The sequence below is a fragment of the Cicer arietinum genome, chromosome 7, assembly GCF_000331145.2.
Source record: "Cicer arietinum cultivar CDC Frontier isolate Library 1 chromosome 7, Cicar.CDCFrontier_v2.0, whole genome shotgun sequence".
In the NCBI taxonomy this organism is placed as follows: domain Eukaryota; kingdom Viridiplantae; phylum Streptophyta; class Magnoliopsida; order Fabales; family Fabaceae; genus Cicer; species Cicer arietinum.
Window position 1 is genome coordinate 9,231,467 of NC_021166.2, and position 23,356 is coordinate 9,254,822.

At 33.1% G+C, this 23,356-nt stretch overlaps 6 protein-coding genes across 6 annotated transcripts in view; 4 read left to right on the top strand and 2 right to left on the bottom strand.

Annotated features, from left to right (window-relative positions):
• The window catches only part of LOC101488565 (ubiquitin-conjugating enzyme E2 4-like), a 4,748-nt gene extending 2,569 nt beyond the window's left edge, over positions 1-2,179 (top strand). The window contains exons 4-7 of the mRNA XM_004508791.4: positions 390-504; positions 732-784; positions 930-1,058; positions 1,734-2,179. Of these exons, the coding sequence (XP_004508848.1) occupies positions 390-504; positions 732-784; positions 930-1,058; positions 1,734-1,870 (434 nt within the window). The 3' untranslated portion in view covers positions 1,871-2,179. The remainder of the gene's footprint in view (positions 1-389; positions 505-731; positions 785-929; positions 1,059-1,733) is intronic.
• A 123-nt stretch (positions 2,180-2,302) lies between these two features.
• On the top strand, positions 2,303-4,726 carry LOC101488909 (RING-H2 finger protein ATL46-like). Its single transcript, XM_073370966.1, has 2 exons — positions 2,303-2,450; positions 2,528-4,726. Exon 2 carries the CDS (start codon positions 3,543-3,545, stop codon positions 4,473-4,475), a length of 933 nt encoding a protein of 310 aa, XP_073227067.1. The 5' UTR covers positions 2,303-2,450; positions 2,528-3,542; the 3' UTR covers positions 4,476-4,726.
• Positions 4,727-4,978: 252 nt separating this feature from the next.
• LOC101489233 (RNA-dependent RNA polymerase 2) lies at positions 4,979-9,621 on the top strand. The gene is made up of 4 exons (XM_004508793.4): positions 4,979-5,709; positions 6,097-8,009; positions 8,373-8,523; positions 8,753-9,621. The coding sequence occupies exons 1-4, from the start codon at positions 5,170-5,172 to the stop codon at positions 9,515-9,517; spliced, it is 3,369 nt and encodes a 1,122-aa protein (XP_004508850.1). The 5' UTR covers positions 4,979-5,169; the 3' UTR covers positions 9,518-9,621.
• A 1,888-nt stretch (positions 9,622-11,509) lies between these two features.
• On the bottom strand, positions 11,510-12,676 carry LOC101489558 (uncharacterized). The gene has a single exon (XM_004508794.4). It carries the CDS (start codon positions 12,222-12,224, stop codon positions 11,769-11,771), a length of 456 nt encoding a protein of 151 aa, XP_004508851.1. The 5' UTR covers positions 12,225-12,676; the 3' UTR covers positions 11,510-11,768.
• Positions 12,677-14,818: 2,142 nt separating this feature from the next.
• On the bottom strand, positions 14,819-15,903 carry LOC101489876 (protein NUCLEAR FUSION DEFECTIVE 2). Its single transcript, XM_004508795.4, has 3 exons — positions 15,743-15,903; positions 15,616-15,671; positions 14,819-15,535 (listed from the first exon to the last, which is right to left on the bottom strand). The coding sequence occupies exons 1-3, from the start codon at positions 15,803-15,805 to the stop codon at positions 15,130-15,132; spliced, it is 525 nt and encodes a 174-aa protein (XP_004508852.1). The 5' UTR covers positions 15,806-15,903; the 3' UTR covers positions 14,819-15,129.
• A 5,279-nt stretch (positions 15,904-21,182) lies between these two features.
• Positions 21,183-23,246, top strand: LOC101490212 (uncharacterized). Its single transcript, XM_027337209.2, has 4 exons — positions 21,183-21,752; positions 21,853-21,933; positions 22,731-22,870; positions 22,980-23,246. The coding sequence occupies exons 1-4, from the start codon at positions 21,432-21,434 to the stop codon at positions 23,227-23,229; spliced, it is 792 nt and encodes a 263-aa protein (XP_027193010.1). The 5' UTR covers positions 21,183-21,431; the 3' UTR covers positions 23,230-23,246.
• The last annotated feature ends 110 nt before the right edge of the window (positions 23,247-23,356 follow it).

A 23,356-nucleotide genomic window follows, 5' to 3' on the forward strand; every position in this document is an offset into this window, starting at 1 on the left:
ACCACCTCAAAAATGGATTTCCACTAAATTAGAGGGACCTACGTAAATTTTTCAAAATTATAGAGGAAGTGTTGGAGGGATAATGTGTTGCTAGCACTCCTCTGGAAAATTACTATACTTAATAATAGAATGCTTATCAGATGAAGATTTTATTTTTCCTCCCTCGAGGACAAAAAAAGGAAGGGCAAACAACCTTAATTAGGAGTTCCGTTATCTATGTAGCATGAATTTCAATGTAATGTTTGTATATTTTCACTCGCCCTTTTAGCTTCATATTCATATTGATTTGTTTCTCTTTAAAAGGAATTGTGAGTGCAAAGACTAACTACTCATCTTTAAGTTATCCTTTATCTATGTATGATGATTTGTTACATTTGTGATTGTTGCAGGCCTTTATGAAGGTGGAGTCTGGAAAATTCGTGTTGAACTACCTGATGCATATCCATACAAATCCCCTTCAATCGGCTTTGTGAACAAAATATACCACCCGAATGTTGATGAGTTGTGAGCACTTCATATGCTTATCAATCTTTTTATTTAATGTAATTTCTGCACTGATTTGGATTGACACTGGATTAAATAATACTTCTTAGATTTGGGCTACGTGATATATGTTATATCATGAACTGCTTTCTTTTATTTATCTGGTGTACACACCACAACTTGTTATTGACAGGGGTCTGTGCACATGAATTATGGCTCATTCTGCTTTTACATTTCGTCAACTGCAGATCTGGCTCGGTATGCTTGGATGTCATTAACCAATCATGGAGTCCAATGTTCGGTAATTTTGTTATAGGCTTTTCATTATAAAAGTTTCAAGTATCCAAAGTCTAAAATTCTATTGATCTTGTCATTATTGTGTAATGTATCTTGGTAAACAAGATCTTCTTAATGTCTATAGATGACCAGGGTTTCCATTGTTTCAGATCTTCTAAATGTCTTTGAAGTTTTTCTTCCACAACTCTTGCTTTATCCAAATGCTTCAGATCCTTTGAATGGTGATGCAGCATCATTAATGATGAAGGATAAAAAGCTGTATGAGCAAAAAGTTAAAGGTGAGCATATTTTTAGTTACAGCCATTTTTTCTGATGATTTTAGACCAAATTTCACAATGGTTTATTTTATGAAATAAGGATACATAATGGTTTTGTTGTTTCGGTCCATGATCCCACTGCATTGCTTGCCTCTAATCTATTACAGTAATCATAAAATGAATCTCCTAAATTATTATAATTAGTTCAAGTTACGGATTTTGTTTAAAAAAATTGGGAAATGAGAAATTAATATGAATAATGATGACATTAATAATAACCATTTTACAACTGTTCTATATAGAATTTAAATTCTATCCTTTAAGGTTATAAAGTCAAACTCTTACCACTGAATTGACATCTCATAGGTAGTCACAAATTGAATGACTTAATATAATAATATCTTGGGCAGAAAGTCATCTAGATTTTGGTCTTTTACTGATAGTATTCAAACATGATTGCTCATATCATGTCTCTCTTATTTATTCTGACCATTAAATGAACCTTAAGCGTTTGTTTCTTGTGATAATATAAGGCTGAATTATTAAAAAATGAAGATAGTTTTTGTACTCAAGATTACTTCATATATATATGAATATTTGGAATTTTTTTATAATACTATGGTGGTTTGGTGAATGAGGGTGTTTTGTGGTGAGAAAAGATGTGTAAATGTTACTATGTGGTGTTTGTGGGGACAGAGTATTGTGAGCGTTATGCTAAGAAGGAAAACATATCCAACAATTGTACATCTGATGAGGAGAGTGATGAGGAAGACATCAGTGAAGCAGAAAGTCAATCAAGTGATGATGAAATTCCTGGTCATGCTGATCCTTAAATACTGCTCTTCAAAGTACTTGTTCAGTTATAATTATAAGATAAGATGTAGGATTATTATATATACTATTTTTTTGTGCCCTTAAAATTACAGTTGTTAATCCTGTGTAATTTCATATAAAGCTATACTATAATATATCATTTGAGGGCTTTAAACTTTTAATTGTATTTTTTACTTTCAGAATTTAAGGAAATCAGAAATGTAATTTAATAGATACATACTGAAGATTTTAGTTGTATCCTGTCATAATTAGCTAAATGTGTACTTTACAATTGTTGAAATATATTTCTTCCTTTTTCATTGGAGTCATGATATGAGGAGTAACAGAACGATGGTTTGAAATTTTGATTACTTGCAATTTCTTCACGGAAAAGCATTTTTTTATTCGTTCATAACTTTGTAATAACTCTTTTATATTGTATGCAAGATTTAATTTATATATACACTGATAGTGTGAATCACATCACAACCTTCTGATTTAAAAATGTTTAATCTGATGTTTAAAAATGTGATATGTGTGATGCTGTTGTTTTTGTAGGGTGGGGTGTGGAATTGTAGATAGAGACTTGGGTATTATGGGGTATGCAACAATTTTTTTATGTTAACTACTTTGGCCAGACAAAAACATAGATTTTTAATTAGTTGTCATGCGTGCAGGAATAGGGACCCCTGCATTTGCTCTTTGTCTTTTAGAATCTCCATAATCATAATTTGACCATCTCCAATTCCAAACATGACAAAGATTTACCACAGGGAGACTCATGAATGTCTCATCCTTCCATTTGCTGCACTAATCATTTCAATTATGGTCCAAATGAATGTACTAGTATGAAATAAGAATAACTGAAAAGTAAACACACACATTGGTTTACATATTTCAATTTCGGAGAAACAGTGTACCAATGTATGAATAAAAGTATTTGAACAGTGTTTCTCAAAACAGTGGCTTGATTTCCGGAGCGTGTTACAGGGCACTAATATTTGCAATGATTTTCATTGTGATTTATACTCGAGATAAAGAAGCCACCCAAAAAAAATAGACAACTTAAGTTTAGACTTAGCACACTGTGTTTATATAGGTCAACATCTTAATCATTTGGCTTTTTTTTTTCTTTTCCTTTTTGTTTTTGCTCTTGTAGCTTTCTTGTTGCACTTACAAGTCAAAATTAATAGTTGTATGAAATTGTCAATGCACTGGATGTGTGGACATCCTTTAAGGAGTTTTGGTGCACAAAAGAAAGAAATATTCTTCCATTATATCCATCATAACTATAAAAAAGAGAAATGTTCTTACTACAAAATCTGCGTAAAGAGTCATATATTTTCTGATGCTTCTCTTGTTAGAACAGTGACTTAGTTGCACTGAAATCTTCTTATAGTTTTCATAGCCACAATCTTTGTTCCCTATTTTAAAGTCAAAACTCAATGCTAGGAAATACTACATGCAGTTGAAGAGTATCTATGAATGGAAGCTTTGAGTTTTCACATGATAAACTAACCAAAGAGATTAGTTTTCACGAATCAATCAATATATCGATGTGTCCGGCCATCTATCTGTTCGGTTATTCACGTCGTGCTCGTGACAGTATCTCCATCTATCTACTGTTCATACTGCAAGTTTTGTCCATTTACTGAGCACAAGTTCCATCTAAGAGGTGGTTTTGCCAATGTGATGAAGTACTCATCTCCTCAACCACCTTTTTCTGCGCTTCAAACGCCAAAGAATGTCAATATTAGTAATGAGAAGGAAACAGCAACATCTTCATTTATAAGCAGAATCAGTCCACTTATTTTGTTGGTCCTAATAATACTAACAGTTATCTTCTTTATCTATGGACTTATCCAATTAGTTCTATGGTTTTTAATGAAAATTGCATCCTCTTCAACATCCCTTTATAATTCCAACAGATTCCAAGAATCGACCCGAACCCGCGCTTTTCATAGGCAACTACAACAGCTTTTCCACTTGCATGATTCAGGTCTAGACCAAGCTCTCATAGACACTCTCCCACTTTTCAACTACAAAGCTTTAATGGGTTTGAAGGAACCTTTTGATTGTGCTGTGTGTCTCTGTGAGTTTTCTGATCAAGACCAACTGAGGTTGGTTCCTATGTGCAGCCATGCCTTTCACATGAACTGTCTTGACACATGGCTTCTCTCAAATTCTACTTGTCCTCTTTGTCGAGCAAATGTCTCTAGCTCTAGTAGTTTTCTTATGCAGAATGTTGAAAATTCGAAAGAGAATATTGTTGAGTGTTCAGAATATAGTGAAAGAGAAATAACTGCAGAGGAACAAAGGGTGTTTTCTGTGAGACTTGGAAAATTCAGAAATAATGGAATAGTAGAGGATGGTAGTTGTAGTTTGGATGAGAGGAGATGTTATTCAATGGGATCATATCAGTATGAGCTTTGTAATTCGAATTTGCAAGTGGTTTTGTTGTCTCAATCTTCTTGTTGTGATGATAAGTTAGGAAGTGAAGAAAATGGCAATGTGGAAGGGAAGAGGGTAGGGACCACAATTAAAGGTGAGAGCTTCTCTGTTTCTAAGATATGGCTTTGGTCCAAGAAGAGCAAATTTCCTAGTTCGGGTGTTGATTTCCCTTGATTTTCTTGTAATTAGAAACTTAGCAGAAATGTAAGTGTATGATAAGGAAAAGGAAGCTACATTTTCTATCTAGAATTGCATGTTTAATTAATGATCCTGTTTTTAATGTCATGCCTTAAAAAATAATTAAGTAGATTTATGTTTGGTTCTTTTAGTTTGTCTCTCAACTCAACATGGTATTAGGAGAAGGATATTGTTACAAATCATTGTAAATTTGAGATGACAAAGGAGTATTTGCTTTAGAACTCAAATGTGAAATTGTCCAATAATAGCATTCTACTCGTTCTGGGATAGAATCTTTAGATCTCTAATGACAAAGTGTCATATTTGAACTATGAACGTTTTTCTTAGATAATAAATTAGATCATGGGTCATAAAAGGATATTATTATCTATGAATGTGTCGAGTAAATAAAAAGTTAAACTGAATACAAGAAATATGAACCAAATACAGAGAAATGAATTACTGTACAGTTGGCTAACTTAAGTTATTAGCATAACTATTCTTTAACAAAATTGTGATCAAATAGTTTATATTGTAATTTTGTCAATCTGAATAGAAAGAATTACTATAAAATCGAACACAGAGGAACCAAGTTGGGAAAAAGTAGTAAATGAAAGCTACATTTTGACTCAGTCATTAACACAAACACTAACACTGAAACTGACCCTAAACTTTCACCAACACCACAACAATGGGGATTCCTTCATCGGAAACACCCACCGTTCGCGTCTTCAACATACCTCAATCCGCTACAGCGAAAGACCTCCTCCACTTCCTAGAATCCACCGTGGGTCCCTCTTCCGTCTTCGCCCTCGAAATCTTCAGCGACCACTCCAACTGGAAATCCCGCGGTTCAGGCCGTGTTCAGTTCGAAACCTTCGAAGCCAAATCCAAAGCCCTATCTCTCTCTTCCAACGATAAACTCCTCTTCAACTCTCATTTCCTTCGCCTCGCCGCTTCCTCCGATGACATCGTTCCTAGACCTCCCCTTCCCTGTAACCGTCTTCACAATGGTACCCTTCACGCTGGTTTCCCACTAGGTCCTGACCGCATGAGTGTTATCCAATCGTGGGAAGGTGTTAAAGGATGGGTTATGCCGGAAAGGAATAGACTTGATTTTTGGGTCACTCATCATGATCAATGTTTCAAGCTTGAGATTCCCTTTGAAAATATTTTGGAGTGTGATGGGTTTTCTTCTGATGGTTCTAAACCCAATGCCCTTCTCTTGAAGGTAGTGCACTATCTATTTATCTATGCCCTTTTTTGGATAAACACCTTCATTAAACCCTATAAGGGTTTATTATATAAATGCATGTGTGGAAACTATTTCTATAACAAGATATAAAATCAAATCCATTTGTTTTCATAGAGATTGTTTTTATAAGCGATTCTGGAGAGCTTGTGGAAATAAGTCAAACAGGGTTTATGAACATGTTGTAACATGTTGCTATAAATTCTCTCAAACAATCTCCCAAATCTCATAACAGGAAATAAGCTCAAAATTCAATCCAAATAAGAAGATAATTCTATTTTTTATTCCATTTGGTTATTGATTTGTTGCATTTGTCATTGTTATGTTTGAGCTGGTTTCCCTTTTTGTTTTTCTCATCTTTCGCAGCTGAAATATGGACCAAGGATATATCAGAGGATGGAGGGGCCAAATGTTTCTGCCAAGTTTAAGGCTGATAGGTATCGATTTTGTAAGGAGGATTTTGCGTTTATGTGGGTGCGTACCACTGACTTTTCGCGATTGAAGTCAATTGGGCACTCTACATCGTTTTGTTGGGAAATTGAGGAAGAATCGTCCGATTCTGATGTTTTTCGAAGTTTCCCCCTTTACAGAGAGAATTTGAAGGATCTAAGTCTGGAAGATGGGGAAGAATTTTGTTCTCCAACTGAAACGGTTCCGCTTGTTAAGTGTCGTTTGGATACTAAGCTACCTTATGAAGCTCTTTTCCAATTGAATTCTCTTGTTCATACCCAGAAAATTAGTCTTGCTTCTGTGGATGATGAGTTGATTGACTTGATAGCAAGCTTGGATGATGAAACTAAGGCTGTGATTTTTCAAAAATTGCACAAGATGAGTTCCACTTGTTATGAGCCTTTAAGATTTGTGAAGACACAATTACATGTGCTTAGTATAAAGAAAAAAAGTCTTCGCCCATCATCACAGAAAAGGTTGGCGGATAATAACATAATGAGTTGTCATCGAGCCTTGATTACCCCGTCAAAGATTTATTGCCTTGGTCCTGAGCTTGAAACCTCAAATCATGTGGTAAAACATTTTGCGTCATATGCCTCAGACTTCATGAGGATTACGTTTGTTGAAGAGGATTGGAGTAAGCTTCCAATTAATGCAGTATCAACTAGTTTGCAAAAGGGAATCTTTGCAAAGCCTTTTAGAACTGATATATATAAGCGGGTATTGACTATTCTCCGAGATGGGATTGTAATTGGATCGAAAAGATTTGAGTTTCTAGCCTTCTCTGCTAGTCAACTACGTTCAAATTCTGTTTGGTTATTTGCTTCCAATGATAAAGTGAAAGCAGAAGATATCAGAGAATGGATGGGATCCTTCACTAATATCCGCAGTGTTTCTAAATGTGCGGCAAGGATGGGTCAATTGTTCAGTTCTTCCAAGCAAACTTTTGAAATGGCTCCTCAAGATGTGGACATAATTCCAGATATTGAACTCACCTCTGATGGTATAAACTACTGTTTCTCAGATGGTATTGGAAAAATTTCCCTATCTTTTGCAAAGCAACTTGCACAAAAGCTAAAATTGGATCAGAGTCGGATTCCTTCAGCATTTCAAATTCGGTATGGTGGATATAAAGGGGTCATTGCTGTTGATCGCCATTCTTTTAGGAAGTTATCAATGCGTAACAGTATGCTTAAATTTGAATCCAAAAACAGGATGCTTTGCGTCACTAAATGGAGCGAGTCGATGCCTTGCTTTCTCAATCGAGAGATTATATCCCTGCTGTCCACCTTAGGTGTGAAAGATGAGGCACTTTTGGCAATGCAAGAGGAACAATTGCAGTTGCTAGGAAAGATGTTGACTGATCGGGAGGCTGCTTTGGATGTTTTGGAAAGTTTAAGTGGAGCTGATTCAAGAAGCATTCTAGTGAAGATGTTGAATGGATTTTATGAGCCAAATAGTGAGCCTTATCTATCAATGATGCTCAAGGCCCATTATGCATACCAATTATCTGATTTGAAAAGCAGATGCCGAATATTTGTCCCCAAAGGCCGAGTCTTGATTGGCTGCTTGGATGAAACTGGTATTTTGAATTATGGCCAAGTATTTGTCCGCATAACTGTGACAAAAACAAAGGAAAAAATTGGAGATGAAAACTTACAGAACGTTGATGGTGATGATAGCACGCGTATAATAGTAGGGAAGGTTGTGGTCACAAAAAATCCTTGTCTTCACCCAGGAGACATCAGAGTCCTTGATGCTATCTACAATGAAGAATTAGAGGAAAAGGGCTTGAGAGATTGCCTTGTATTTCCCCAAAAAGGACCTAGGTATATTTATAATGGACTATATCTGCAACTGCATTTTATTGCAACGATTTGTTTTATTCAAGATAGAATTATCACTTCTCTTACATTAATCTTTGTTCTGGTGTGTTTTCATTAACTACAATACTGCTTCATTCATCTAGTCAAAGTCTTTATGACCAAATGATCAGAAGTTATATCCTTGCCAACCTCATTTTTCTAAATAAAATTGAATTCTAGCTTAAAGTAGAGTTGGGAAACACCAAAGGCTATTGCATGAGGGGTGTGTTAGATAAAAAAATCTATTCACAAGCTTTCAACTAACCATTTTAAAATATTTCTCTTATATTGATGTTTATTGCTGACTAATACTTGCTGGGCCTACAGGCCTCATCCAAATGAATGCTCTGGAGGTGATCTTGATGGAGATTTATTTTTCATAAGCTGGGACAAAGATCTTATCCCACCTCAAACTGATAATCCTATGGACTACACAGGAAGAAGGCCTCGTATAATGGACCATAAGGTGACACTAGAGGTAATTTTTCAACCAAGTTTCGTGATTTTTTACTTGTTTCCAATGCAGCACCAACATGTTGAGGTTGAAGTTGTGTCAGACGTGTGTACGATACCGATACATGTGACAACATTTAATTACTTTCATTTGGCATTTTCTCAAATTACTTCTGGTGCTTATGTGTCCGTGTATGTGTCATAAAAAAATTGATGAATTTGAAACTGCTCCTTTTTGGTTGTTATCTGTGTAGGAAATACACCAATTTTTTGTTGATTACATGATCAACGATACTTTGGGCGCTATCTCCACCGCACATCTGGTTCACGCTGACCGAGAACCAGAAAAGGCCAGGAGTAGAAAATGTTTGGAGTTGGCTGAGCTTCATTCCATGGCAGTTGACTTCGCAAAGACTGGAGCTCCTGCAGAAATGCCTAGAGCTTTGAAACCAAGAGAGTTTCCAGATTTTATGGAGCGGTTCGACAAGCCTATGTACATATCCAATGGGGTACTAGGAAAACTCTATCGCGCCTTAGTAGAGTCAACGACGCAAGTAAGGTCAAACATTGTCCTTTCAGAGAAGTTTGCCGAAGAAGCATATGATCATCAACTTGAGGTTAATGGGTTTGAGGCTTTTCTTGAGACTGCCTCCAGTCACAAAGAAATGTATGCACAGAAGATGAGCTCTTTAATGAGCTTCTATGATGCAGAGACTGAAGATGAAATGCTAACTGGTAACTTGCAAAACCGCGCTTCTTATTTGCAGCGCGATAACAGAAGATATGGAGATATGAAGGATCGGATTCTGATATCGGTAAAGGATCTTCAACGTGAAGCGAAAGAATGGTTTGAAAGTGATTGTCAGCCGCATGAATATCAACTCATGGCATCTGCGTGGTATCATGTGACCTATCACCCCAAATATTCCCACGAAAGCTCCACATTTTTGAGCTTTCCATGGATCGTTGGGGACATTTTATTGCATATCAAGTCTGTAAATACTAAAGTTGAAAGTTGAATTGCTTTCTCTAATGCTCTGTTCATAAGAGAATATGAATGAAATTTGAAGACAGACCATTATCTGGTGGATGACATGTTAATGAAGGTGGGATTTTGTGTTTATCTGCAAGATTTACTTCTGCTAAGTTGATAATAATATCTTCATTATTATCACTCTCCCTGTTTATAAAATGATTATTATATAAGGTTTTTCCACATGTTAAAAAATAAAATTAGAGCTTAAGCAATTGTTGGTAAATATACTTCAGTGTAACAAATAAGTAAACAATTATTATTTGATATATGAATATTTTTTTTATTGTTGTGGGTCTTGTATAAAAATAATTTGATAGGAGGCAGGTGAATATCTTCTTCTAGTCTCCTATTATATGTATACATACCGTGTGTCTAAGGGCCCGCAACCCCGCAGGAATTGGGCTTGCAATGCCCATTGGGAAGACTCAAGTGGACAGGAAAAGAGAAACTGACTGGGACATAATGCATATCATGAATTTACATTATTAGCGATATCCATACATATCCCAGCCCATGTGCATCATATTTTTGCCAAATGAGTTGAAACTTAACCTCCAGAAAATTGAAAAGGCAAAATTGAAATAGCTTTATTAATGGTCAGCAAACAAATACAGCACAAGATGTGGTGGTACATGAAATTATTTAAGAAATTACTTAATGTAGATATATTTAATAGTATCTTTATCTGATGTTCCCAAAAAGAGAATCTTAACTAATGGATAAGAACACTTAAACTTTCTACTACCCTACTGGTACACCACGAGGTAATGATACAAATGTGAGTTGTTCGAACAAAGTTCCGAGAAGCCTCTCAACTTGGCCCCGTTCCAAGTGGTACTCGACTTACTTGATCAAAACGGAATATTTTTCAATATATTCAAGACAAAAATGAGATGAAAATATCCTAATTGGATTAGACAAGACAATTCATTTCTTGAAAGTCTAATTTTATTATTCATATCAATATCAATATCAAAATCAATATCAAAATCAATTGACAATTCGCAAAGCAAAACCCCACCACCAACCACCGCCCAGTAGGTCCATCCATAATAACCATTAGCTAGTATGAAATTATAATTATAAAAAGAAAAATATAAATAAGAAATGTAACTTTGCAAGCTAAGCCTCTTCATTTTTCATGCTTTACTCCACCTAATTATTACCATCCATTTAAAAAATCTGATATTTGAGACAACAGAAATTTGATTTAAATAATTTATTAATCTATCGATACTATATATATAAAGACATAATTGTTTAATAAAAAAGGGAAAAAAATTGGATCCCTTACCCTTTATTTGGAAGTAGAGAAAGGAAAGGAAAACTAAACAAAAAATAAAGAAATAAAAGAAAGCACGCAAATAAAAAACCTTTCGGCTGTTTGGTTTTATAAAATCATGCGCACATAGAACCCACAAAATTACAATCCTCCTAAATTTGGAAAAAAAACTGAAAGTGGGAAGAAAGCTTATAAAAAGACTATTTTTGTTTATTTTTAATTTTATCAATTTTTTTCACCTTTTTAAAGGTTATTTATGTCATTTTATTATTTTATTTTTTCTTTTCTCTTTTTCTACACAACCAAACAAGATTGAAAAATGTCTTCTTCCTTCTATTTTTCATTCTTCTAAATAATAAAAAAATCATCGGTTGGTCTTTAAGAATACTTGATTGGTTAACCCAAAAAAAGTATAAAGGCAAACATTTTAGGTGTAGTTTTTTTATTTATTTAATTTATCTTTCATTTAAATTATTAAATTTATACCTTTACTTTTTTTTTATACACTTTAATGATTGAATTTTCTATAGAAAAAATAACGACAATTTCAACTTTTGGTATAAATTTTTATTTAATTTTACTTATCATTTAAATAATAATATTCAAATTTGTCTTTTGTTATCATCTAATCAAAGAGAGGGAAATAAAATTGAGATTTAGATAACAAAAATGCAGACTACACGCTAAAGGGAATAATAATAATAATAATAATAATAGCTTTCACTTTTACTTTCTTGTTTGAGGCAAACAATTACCTCTTGGTACCAAGATATTTACAAATATATAGTAAAAACAGAAAAAAAATCTGATAGTATAGAATGGGCCAAATAAACAGAAAGTGACGCGATAGTAACCAACAACCAGGCGCTGCTTTTTTCACTTTCGCCAACTAAACCCCACTCTCCAGCTCATAATGTGCACATTCCAGCGCACTATAGTTCCCGCGGCGCACTCAAACTAAAACGTCCACGTCACATTCCGGCGCCGGCGCAACCGATTTAACATTAACGGCGGCGTAACGCGTAGAGAAATTGCGAAATCCGTCGTCGTGGCCATCGTCGTTCTGTCCCGGACCTTCATCAAAGTTCAAAGCGTAACTCAATGGATCGTACTGGTACTTGGCATTACGTTTGGAGGATCGGTGGCTGTTGAACCTCCGAATGACGGTCTTCCACCTTGGACCGGCCACGATCTCCGACCACTCGCGGAGCTTCTTTAAAGCCCTGATGCCGCGAGACCACCAACGATCTCCGGTGGTTGCATGGGACTCAGACCAGGAAGTGGAGCGGACACGCTCCCACCAAATGGAACGACGTCGCGGAGCGAAACAAGAGGGGAAACACAAGGCGCTTGATCTCTGTTGGAGATGGCCGGTGTGTGTGGATTCAGATTCAAGCTCAATGGACATGTCAGAAATTGAGATCGAAATTGTGAATGAATGTTCTTTCCTTTCAGAATGATTAAGTGCTACAGCACTGTGTTGTGTTGAGTTGTGTATAGATGAAGAAGACGGAATGTGAGGAAAGGGGCTTTATTTCACTTATATATATATATATACACACATATATATAAATAGATAAATAAATTAAAATAAATACGTATTGTCAAATAAATAAATCGATAACACATTCGGGCTGGGCTAGCCACATATTTTTAATTTCCTAATGTAATTTTAGTTCTCACTATACTATACAGCAACCACTCACTCTGCCCACCCTACTTTATTTTCATAATAGTAATAAATAATAGTAATATTTTAGTATTCATTTTTTATGGTATTGATGTTAAAATAAAATAACCAATAGATTCGTTATTTATCCTTATCTGTTGTGTAAGACCGCAGCAACAACTATAATAATAATAGTGTAATTAATTAATGGGGATTGGGACGCAGAAGTACCCACAGGAAGAAGAAGAAAAAACAGGGGAGTCACACGTTTTGGGCACGGATATCTCGTCATCCAACACCCATGGCAGTGACTGGTAGTGGTGAGTCGACAAAGTTCAGCTGATACTGACCTCTCTATTATTCTGTCACCTCAAACAAAACCGTGTCCTTTGTGTTCGTCTCGCGTCATTTCTCCCGTCTCATAATCTAATTTTTCATTTTCTTTTTTATCTCTTCATATTTAAAATAAATTATTGATACACAATTCTATCCTATGTACATGGATTAAATTAGTTTCTATACTGTACTATTTAGTAATTACATCATTAAAATTATAACTCATTAGTCAAAATATTTCATTAGACAACTTTCGTCAATAGAAGCTATAATGTAACTTTTATGTGAAATCTACATCAAAAGACCATATATTAATTTAACATATCATGACATAGTTTTTAACGGATTGACTCTTTTGACTTATGTTTAACAATTTCATACATGTATTTATAAGTTTCGAAAATTTAGACTATTTTTGCCGAAGTGCACAATTTTGATATCTAATTAAGTCTGTTCAGTCATTTAAAAGGTGCACCACTCTAAAATTTAAGTGCAAAATTAATGTTCGACCGTTTTTACTGTAAACTACTCAGCCACGGTACTTTAGATGAAGAGCTAAATTTGATTGCTCCTTAACCAAACCAAAACAATCTGATCCATTTCAGGCAGTGTGGAAAAGATGGAACACATGGATAATATTTTGGAACTACTAAGTTTTCAACAATTGTTGCAGCCAGCATCATATGTTGGGAAAGAACTCAAGAATCTCTGAAACTGATAATGTGAAATCTCCTAACTCTCTCTCTAAAAGGGGTCATATGAGAATCTCCCAACTCATTCAATTTGTTTTCTCTAAAACAATATGACTTAACAATCACTACTTATTTAACAAAGTTAAAGATATGAGATGAACTCTACAATTTCCATCTGATCAGCATCTCCTACTACCTGCCGTTGCATAATTGAGAGGGATCCATTCCCCTCTTAAACAGTTTAGCAAATTAGCAGAACAGTGCATAATTGAGGGTTCAATGACAATTAATCAACTTTCTATTCTCTGAATAATACTAACAGATCCATTATCATAAGAACGTCAATTACAAGTTGACATCTTGTCCAATCCTACAGTTTCTACTGTCCAAACAAAGACTTGGCACACTCATGGCAGAGGTAAGTGCAATCCCAAGTTCTTTTCAACTAAATCTGCTCCTTTGAAGCAGTGCAGCCATTGCGAGAGGAACAAAAAGGATAATTTGTTCTAGCCCTTACCCACTATACCCAACCAAAAAGCTATAAACCAGTCAGTTACACTGATATGGCTATTGGAGGAGGTTAGAAATGGATGCACAAATTAAGGCCTTGGAACAAAACAAAAACCTTGATCCTTATTGAGCTTCCAAAAGACAAGAAACACATTGAATGCAAGTGATTAAATTATTTAAATTACTAGTAAAGATCCCTTGCAATAGTGGGGGGAAATTACAGAAAACAGAGGTGCAAAATTCATCCACATGTCAATAGCAAAAGACTTAAAATTAAAATATATAGAGAAATAGATTCCTCCAAATGTCAAAGATACACGAGACATCACCTTGGTCTTTCATTGATGTAAGATGAGAACTATAGTATAGATACTAAATAGATGAAAGAAAAGTTGAGGGACAAAAGAGATGTCCGTTCTGAACATAAAGAGAGAACAAACTGATGCCTGAGATGTTTAGAAGACCAACTTAATGTCCCGTGTATCTTTAGAGAACAAATTTGAGTATTTAGTCCTAAAGAACTAGTACAACAAAAACTGTTGACAGTAGCTACAAATTAACGTCCTGCATATATCTAGAAAACCAACCTGATAATATCCTTCAAATCTTAGAGAATCATATTATATAATAAGTGTCACAATAACTAGAAGGAAAGAACACAATGACAGTAGCTAAATGGCATCATAATTCACATCATTATACATTGTGATTAATTTCCATACACTGTCAATGCAAAAAAAATTACATTGTCAACAAATCACAATCACACGATTGTGTGACTTTAAGAGTAGTTATAGTTAAAGCCAAAATGTTTTCGATGATCTGATGGTTATGAATTACAGACAATTTAAAATGTTTACATTAAACCCTAATACATATATACAAATTTAGAATCAACAATATATCTTGATTCAATTAAGACACAGTCAGTTAGTATATCATACATAGCAGCATTTCACAACTTCACAGACTAGTACTTAGTAGAGTTAATTAGATTAACTAAATAAAACTCAACTACTACAAACAAAAACAACTAATACATAAGCCATTAAGAAGTATGTTCAGAATGAAAAACAGACACTGGAACTAAAAGTTGAAGCCACATTTCACATAGCCATGGAAACCCCAAAATCACGACCATGAACAGTCAAGAAAACCTTACCAGCATCATCAGAATTTTCAGCATCAAGAGCAATAGCACCGAAGATTGATCGGAAAGCACCGCAAAGGACAGAAGGGGAAGAAGAATTGGTCTTGGGAGATACACGAACCACCTTGTGCAAACTCAAGCGCATTGCATCGACGGCACAGGAAGAGTCGACGTTGGAGATTAGGGATATTCGACGGTTTAACTCTTTGGCTGAAACATCGACGTCTTTTGAAAGCAAATTGAAAGATACGGATGTTTCAATGATGGTAGCACCGAAAATGCTGAAAGCTTTGTTGTTCTCTTCGGAGAAGGAAGCGTGAGTCATGGCACGACGGAGAAGACTGGTGCTCTTGAATGTGTAACTGATCAGCGTGTAAAACATTAAATTAATAAATTGAAAGAAAAAAAAAAGGAATGGAAAAAATTGAAAGAAAAAATATACCCTAGTTGTTTTTGGAGGGTTTCGAGGGCTGATGAAAATGGTGAGAGTGAGTGTCCCTGCAGGCACAAAAAGTGTTTCTGTTAAGGGAGAGTTTGGGATTTGGAGAAAAACGAAAGAGGAAGAGGACCTGAAGAAAAAGACGGGGAAGGATCGCAATGAGGAAGATGGCGTAGACGGTGAAGGATCGCATTTTGAACTCAACAAAACTATGCAACTCTTCTTTCTTAGTCTCACACTCTACTCAAGTTGAAAACCCTTTTACTTCCAATGCGAATTGCTTACCCCCCAAAAATAATAATTTTTAAAGGTGGATATTTAACTACATGAGTAAAAATATATTGGGAGTATTAAATCCCATATGAGTTTAATCCTCTCAATTTGGTATTAAATATAAATATTTCAATTTACTTTATTGATTCTATAAAATGATTCTCAAGTTCATCTATATCTCTTTGTAAGTCAAAAAAAAATGTTGTTTCTATTTTAAGAATTATAATAATTTTTATTTTGTAAAACTCTTTCAATTTGATCGTTAAAAATATGAATATTTTTTGTAAAATGTTTATCAAATTTATTTTTTGTAAATGTTTATTACTAAAAGTAGTAGATGGTCATGAAATTTCTCTTAAGTGTGTTGTTGAAAGTTTTAGATATATAGAGAATGATACAAAACAATTGAAATTATAAAATAAAAAAGAACAATTATGTGTCTTAATATTTGTGCACCTATTGTTCTCTTTGATTATTTTTTTGTTCTTCTTTATTACATCGTGCATTGTGAGGAAAATAATTAGTGTTAGTGGTGTACTTTGAAGTGGTGAAAATGTAAAGATTGTCCACTATTCATCTTTTATTTTATTCTTGTGTAAAAATATTTTTTAAAATAGCACTGACAATAATTTTGATTTAAATTAATTTGACTATTATGTGGATCATTTTTTTTATTAGAAATTTCTATAAAAATGTTATGTATATGAAATCTATGTTGGTTCAATGCTCTTATGTAGTTTGATAACTTCATGCCAAAAAAATTTTTATTTCATTTTCACATGTGTAATGGTGTTTGTGGAACAATGAACAATTATTTTCTTCATGTGTTTTTTATTTATCGAATTCAAATGTTTTTTTTTATTATTCTCTCTATGACCAACACTGTCAAAAGTACACATTATAGACTCATCATTAATATCCATGACATCTAGCAATGTACATTAGTAGAAAAAAATATTTTATAGAATCAGAGATTAAAGTACAAATATTTATATTCTTATGGGTCAAATTGATAACACTCATCAAAATCAGTGATTATTTTTGCCATCAACAATTTACATAATGAACACATCATTAATAATCGTATAGTTTATTAATGACTATTAATAGATAGACACATTTGATAAATATTTTACATAATCAAAGGTTAAATTAAAATTCTCATTTTTCTCTTAGACAAATTTAAGAAAGTCTTACAAAGTTATAATATTTTCATTTGTATAATTTAACGAGAACACGTTTCTTTTGAATTTCGGGAACACGTGGAAGTTAAAGAAGACCTCAAGTGGCTTCACATTAGGCCTCTGCTTTTGATCTTGCTCTTCCAATTCATCCTCTTCATTAGAGGGAGGAAGATCAATACCTTCCGTGTATGTGGAAGCTTTTGGAGCAGATTTCGGCTTTAGCTTACTCGTGGAAGAAGATGCTTTTTTAGGTTTATCTGCTTTTTCATCCATATTTGCCAACATGGCAGAGACAGAAAAGTTTCCCTTAGAAACATCTTTGCTATTTGCTTTGGCCTCCGTAGATGCACCGCATCCAACATCATCAAATTCGAGTTTTTAAACAAATTAGTTTTAGCCAGGTAAATTTAAAGTGTAAATTTGTTTAATTCACCTGATATTAAAATAAATATATAAATGACATAATATTTTTATAATACCATAAATTTTTTGATAATTCAAATTTTTAATTTAATTATAAAAATACAAAATACAAAATTATCATAAAATTTTATATTCAGAAAATAGTATAAATTAAATTAGATAAATAATACAACTGATCGAGACTCGTCGACTGTTCACGGTGATAATGAAGATGATGTCACATATGAGTTCAAAGCAAGAAGAAAATAATGGTTCGTTTGAGTTTGAAATCAGTAAATGTTAGTTTGAAGTGTTTGATAATAATGGAAAAAATGGAGTTTTTTGAATTGGACTTAAAAAATTGAGTATTTTTTTAAGTTAGGGTAAAATTGGTGTATTCGTCTAATTCACTGTGTTAATTCAGTCTTCATAATAAATTTATCAATTTTCGAATCTATCAACAAATTAATGCGTTTTTTGCACCTAAATATATAAATTCGTACGAATTTACGTTTTAATACGTGATTTTAATAATTTTGCTTGCTTATTTTTCTCTTACATTGTAGAAAACTTAAACAAGTTAAAATCATATCAATGTTGTTCATTTGTATTTTGTTTGATTCTATAGTATCAAAAATTAATTTTGTAAAATTTTAGTTAAATGTGTATTTAAAGTAAAATTATGTATATTTGGATATGTTGACCCAATCGTGAATTCAACATCAATTTGAGTGTTAAAACTACAAATAATATTCAATCTCCAAAGTGCAAATAACAAACATATTCCACATAATATTAAAAACTTGAATTCACCACAACAATACTTGAAAATCTTAATAGAGCATAGAACATATAGTATAGTACAAGGAATTAGAGAGGTATCACAACTCAAAAGAAGCAACAACACAAATAACTACGATATGAATGTCCTTCATAGTCAGGAGCCACTTTTAATGGTTTACTCTAATTTTTGTATTTGAATATTTTAGGAGGACATATATCTTCTAAATATTATTATTTATATATTATTTTAAGGAAAAAAAGTTTACATCACTCAGATTTCAAACATTCGTCACTATTAAAATATATTTCAAAATTCATAGAATAGTTGTATAAATACTTATAAATTATCCACTAACAAAGCCTTTACATTGACATGAAGAGTTAAACTCATGCTTTTTTAAAGTATAATTTAACTCCTTACCAACTAAATCAAATTTAATTGATAACATATGTGCATATACATGAGTCATAGCATGTAAAAGCTGAAAATGCCAAAATAAAAATATTTTAAAGTTTTTATGAACTATAAGAGTGTCATCTATTATTTTAAGGGAAAAAATCATTTGAATGCAAATCAGGAGGAAGTTTGGATTAATTACCTGTGTTAGTTAGACAGATATATACTCATTTGCTTAATCTGGGTTTTACTTATCATTTTTGAAGCAATTTGTAAATTTTTACATAACTGATTTTTAGAATAAAAAATAAAAACTGAATTATCCTTTTTTTTCTCAGAATTATAAGGGTCGAGCATCATTTGGTCCATTCTTCATCTAACTATGTCAAAATTGTTAAGCTAGCATTTTTTTCTAGATTATGTTCAGTTGGATATTTTCAGAAGTTTGTTTAGAACTTTCATTCATCTCTATTTTGTAAAGTATTTATTGACAGAGGAACTAAAGTCATTAAAGGTCTTCAATTTTATAAATAAACTAATTTATCAGTTTGTATATTTGGAGAACATATCTCCAACTTTTTTAGCAATCAAAATTGTGATACACTATAAAATAACAAAGATTGAAATAATTTTATCATTTATGTTTTTTTTAAAAATTATGGAAACGGCCTAATATTTGAAGAATAACTGCACCAAATGAAAAAATTGAAATTAAAATCATACACGTAAGTTAAGCACACAAAAAAGTAAAGATATGTATTTTTTCTAAAAAGAAATAGTAATTACCACCGTATTAAACTCAGACAATGGTTGAGTTACGATTTTAACACAATTAAGATATATATGTATTCGATATTATCGATGCCGAAATTATGAATTCTAGTTCATTATCATTGTTTAAAAAAATCATTCATTGTTATAAGTATGTTGATTATGAAAATATAATTCATCGTACATGCATATTATTAGACTCATATATATACTTTTAAGTGTTGAAAGAATAAAAAAAAAAAAAAAATCATACTGATTTTTCTAATTCTTCCATGAAGATATATTGTAGTGTCTTTTTGTATGTTCTTTTTTTGTCTTAAAAATCACCTTCGTAGAAAACTATTTACTAACAGTAGAGTCATTCTGCAAACTAATATTTGTTGTCTTCTAGGAATGGTTAACGGATAACTCAAAAATATTATCTTAGAAATCACATTCGTAAAAGACTATTCACTAAAAAAAGTTAAAAATGTTGCAGTTGTAAAGAAATTATTCGTTGACCATTATAAATTTTCCGACAGTTGTCTATGAAATGTTCAACAGTCTTATATAACTCACAGAACAATGACAATTTTTCATAATTAATGTAAACAAAAATACATATCATTCACCTTCAACAAGAGTGTGGTATCTCAAATTTTGTAATATGTCCAAATTGATCAAAACTCAGAGCATAATGTCCCAACGTTTTTGAATTGGTTGCTTTATCAAGAAATAATAGAGTGCTAATTAATACCTAAAGCACTTGTGAAGATAATCTTTGACCTTTAATATTTTCGAGACATATTGTAGATATAAATTCAACATTAAACCTGTTTTTTTTACTAAATCCACATTTATCATGAATCAATCAATTTCTATATTGTTAAAAGTTTTTCATATAAAACGAATAATATAATGGGACGATGACTCTATCATAATTTAACAAGAAACTTCAACTTTTTAATTGACTCATAGAAATAGTGCATTAATTCTTGAATGAATTCTTGAGAGGTTAGTATTTAGATAGCAACAACACTTTCAAGTGTCTTATCACAAGGCTAAGTATTTAGAGAGTGCTTCCCTCAACCGACAGTCAAAGTCCCGCGGTGGGACCTACCATTCATCCTGCCGCCATAACCTCTGATAATAAAATACTTAATTTTATGTAGTAAAATTGAAGTCCTATCGTAGTGTGCCTAACTTTATTTCCACCTAAAGCCCAACTCTAAATCCTTTTATTTTCTCAACCATTAACATTTTCTATTGATTCCAAACCCTCTTTTGTGGTTTTAAATTTTTATTTATTGTTCTGACTTGGTCGCCTATTTGACACTCATGACTCAACAACCCATCATCATTGCCCTTGTCCTTCAATCTTAGACATAGTCTATACAAGTTTAAGACTCACAATCAAATGGACCTAATCGACAATTATTAGAAATTAAAGAGGGAATACGCGTTACTTTTACGTGTTGTGGCTGAAAAGGACAATTGTGTTGTGAGCCCACATTGGCGCCCCGCAACAAACAAAACACTAATGTGTGTTGAGTTAAAGTGACCCACATTTTATTTAATGTTCTAATAATTGTATTACAACTATTGATGCATTAATTTAACTGTTAATATAATCACATTGACACTTTCTTTCTACCTATTTAAGCAGTAGTTAGTTAGTTAATTGTACAAAATTAAAACAAATAAAAACTGTCCCACTTCTTCTAACCTAATTAATATTATTTGGATATTTATATATAGGATGTTAAAGAGTTAGTTAAGTTTATACCAAAAAAAAAAATATTAGTTAAGTTTATACCCAAAAAAAAAATAGTTAGTTAACTGCTTAACTGAAACCAGTGGCAGTAACCGCAAATGAAGATAACTAGTAAAAAGGTTGGAATAGATTTACCACACTACCCTTATCCTTTTAAGACTGGCACATCACATCACATCACAGCTCTGTTCTTCTAGCTAGGGTGGTTGAGTTGAGTATTGAAATTTGCAGCTTTGAAATTGAAAGTGATCAAACTATGCCAGGCCCTGGTCCTCACTTGATGTATGCCATGGGCTCGGGCTTGGGTCTAACCACCATCAGTAACGGCAGGTTTAGCCCACACCACACACTCACATACACCGTCAACGCTTTCTTTGGACCTGATATTGGTTCTTTCTCGGAATGGATTGGCTCACTTTTTGGTGATGGTCCAGCTGATACTGTAGGCTCTGCCGTAGCTGATCTCATTCACCATCCTTTCTACTACATCCTTATCTTGGGAATTCCTCTCTCTTTTCTTTACTCTAGGATTTCCTCTTTTCTTCTTCAAACTCACCTTCTTGATTCTATCTCCAGGGTGATCATTCTTACTGTATATTAATTCATTAATTCCTAAACTTGTTTTTATCATATATTATTATTAATTGACTTGCCATATATTAATTAATTAATTCTAGGTGCCTCTTACTAAGATGCAATGCTTTTTCTTGATATCAGCTGGCTCTTTTACTCACTTCTTTCTAGATCATCTCTTTGAGGTAATTTTCATTGTTATACGATTAATTAATATATATGTTGTTAACCACTTAGATGCTTCTACTACAAATTTATTAATTACCCGATTTATTTATCTTCACTTCATGCAAAATGCATGATTAAATGTGTGAGGCATTAATGGTTTTTGGTCATTAAATGTAGGGTTTGATGGTGCAGGCGAGTGTGTTATTAATGTAAACTTTGGAAATTTTACATTATCTTCATTAGCATTTTTATTTATTTTAATGTTACATAACTTCAGCAATATTTTATCATTCATTATTTAGGTGAAGTTTTGATTAAGTCTATAATAACCATTTAATTATTTCAATCAGTCAAATAATTATGGAATATTTGAGTTTCAACTCTTTTCATATTAAATTGTTTGTATGAGCATTTAAAGTCTAAAAATTGATAACATTCTTAATGTGTACATGTCAGCAAAAATGGTGACCAAATGTAAACAATCAGTCATTTGAAAATATTGAACCAATGTCAAATTAATTCAATCTAATAATAGAAACCCTTGGGATATATATATTTACCTTGGGAAGTTTGTTGAAATCTCATTTAAATATATGTTTGACAAAGAGTGTTAGTTAATCTTCAAAAGATAATGCCATGGACCATGCCACTTACCTTCATTTCAGCTCTTCTGAAAAACCTTTGGTTCCCCTGCAGTTTTGCACTCAACATCCTGAATTGCTATTCTACTAGCTTGTGTATCTTTCTTTTAAGGGATTAAATTGGCTCTTTAACTCTTAACTGATGGAAACATATTATGCTCAAAATCTTATAGGAGAATGGGAAAACTACCACCTACACTTGGATTTTGAGCACTGGCTGGTGGCAAAGTAGAGCACCAGTTAACCCAGATGCTGTTGTTGTAGTGAGCATCTTATGTGCTTGCTTAATTGGTGGATTTTTTTACCTCAACAGGTGTTTGTTTTTGCAACGTTCCATATTAAGTATCAAGTTAGTATAATGGTGAGACAGCATGGTTTTGACATGTTTTTTTTTCTTCCATTTCTCCTTCATTGCCTTGCAGAGCAAGTTCCTCAAACTCAATAAAGAAAAAGTCATATCAGTCAATGCTTCTTATGGTATCCATAGCTTCATTATACTGCTTATGGTGTACAATTCAAATATACTGGATCAACCCACGTCGCCCAGCAGTTGGAGAAGAAGCTGATCTTGGTGTTCTTGTGTTTTTAGCTGTGTATTTTTTTCTACCTTATTGTTTGTGTATAATGTCCATGTACCCAAAAGATTTTGATTCTAATCAAATTCCACTTTAACAGTGTTTACCCTGACACACGGTTATCTTATCTACAATTTTGCCACCAGGAGCTTACAGTATAACAAAATGGATATATGCAATGTTAAACATCATTTTTATAAAGAGTGTCATCACTCTTTCGACCT

What these genes read in the sequence shown, in the direction of transcription:
- LOC101490212 (XM_027337209.2), top strand. Translation starts at nt 21,432, where the DNA reads ATGCCAGGCCCTGGTCCTCACTTGATGTATGCCATGGGCTCGGGCTTG. An exon ending in TTCTAGATCATCTCTTTGAG is followed by an intron (nt 21,934 to 22,730) that starts GTAATTTTCATT and finishes AAAATCTTATAG; the next exon opens with GAGAATGGGAAAACTACCAC. An exon ending in GGATTTTTTTACCTCAACAG is followed by an intron (nt 22,871 to 22,979) that starts GTGTTTGTTTTT and finishes ATTGCCTTGCAG; the next exon opens with AGCAAGTTCCTCAAACTCAA.
- LOC101488909 (XM_073370966.1), top strand. Translation starts at nt 3,543, where the DNA reads ATGAAGTACTCATCTCCTCAACCACCTTTTTCTGCGCTTCAAACGCCA.
- LOC101489233 (XM_004508793.4), top strand. Translation starts at nt 5,170, where the DNA reads ATGGGGATTCCTTCATCGGAAACACCCACCGTTCGCGTCTTCAACATA. An exon ending in CCAATGCCCTTCTCTTGAAG is followed by an intron (nt 5,710 to 6,096) that starts GTAGTGCACTAT and finishes CATCTTTCGCAG; the next exon opens with CTGAAATATGGACCAAGGAT. An exon ending in TTTCCCCAAAAAGGACCTAG is followed by an intron (nt 8,010 to 8,372) that starts GTATATTTATAA and finishes CTGGGCCTACAG; the next exon opens with GCCTCATCCAAATGAATGCT.
- LOC101489876 (XM_004508795.4), bottom strand. Translation starts at nt 15,805, where the DNA reads ATGCGATCCTTCACCGTCTACGCCATCTTCCTCATTGCGATCCTTCCC. An exon ending in TTCCCCGTCTTTTTCTTCAG is followed by an intron (nt 15,672 to 15,742) that starts GTCCTCTTCCTC and finishes TTGTGCCTGCAG; the next exon opens with GGACACTCACTCTCACCATT. An exon ending in ACCCTCCAAAAACAACTAGG is followed by an intron (nt 15,536 to 15,615) that starts GTATATTTTTTC and finishes CACGCTGATCAG; the next exon opens with TTACACATTCAAGAGCACCA.
- LOC101489558 (XM_004508794.4), bottom strand. Translation starts at nt 12,224, where the DNA reads ATGTCCATTGAGCTTGAATCTGAATCCACACACACCGGCCATCTCCAA.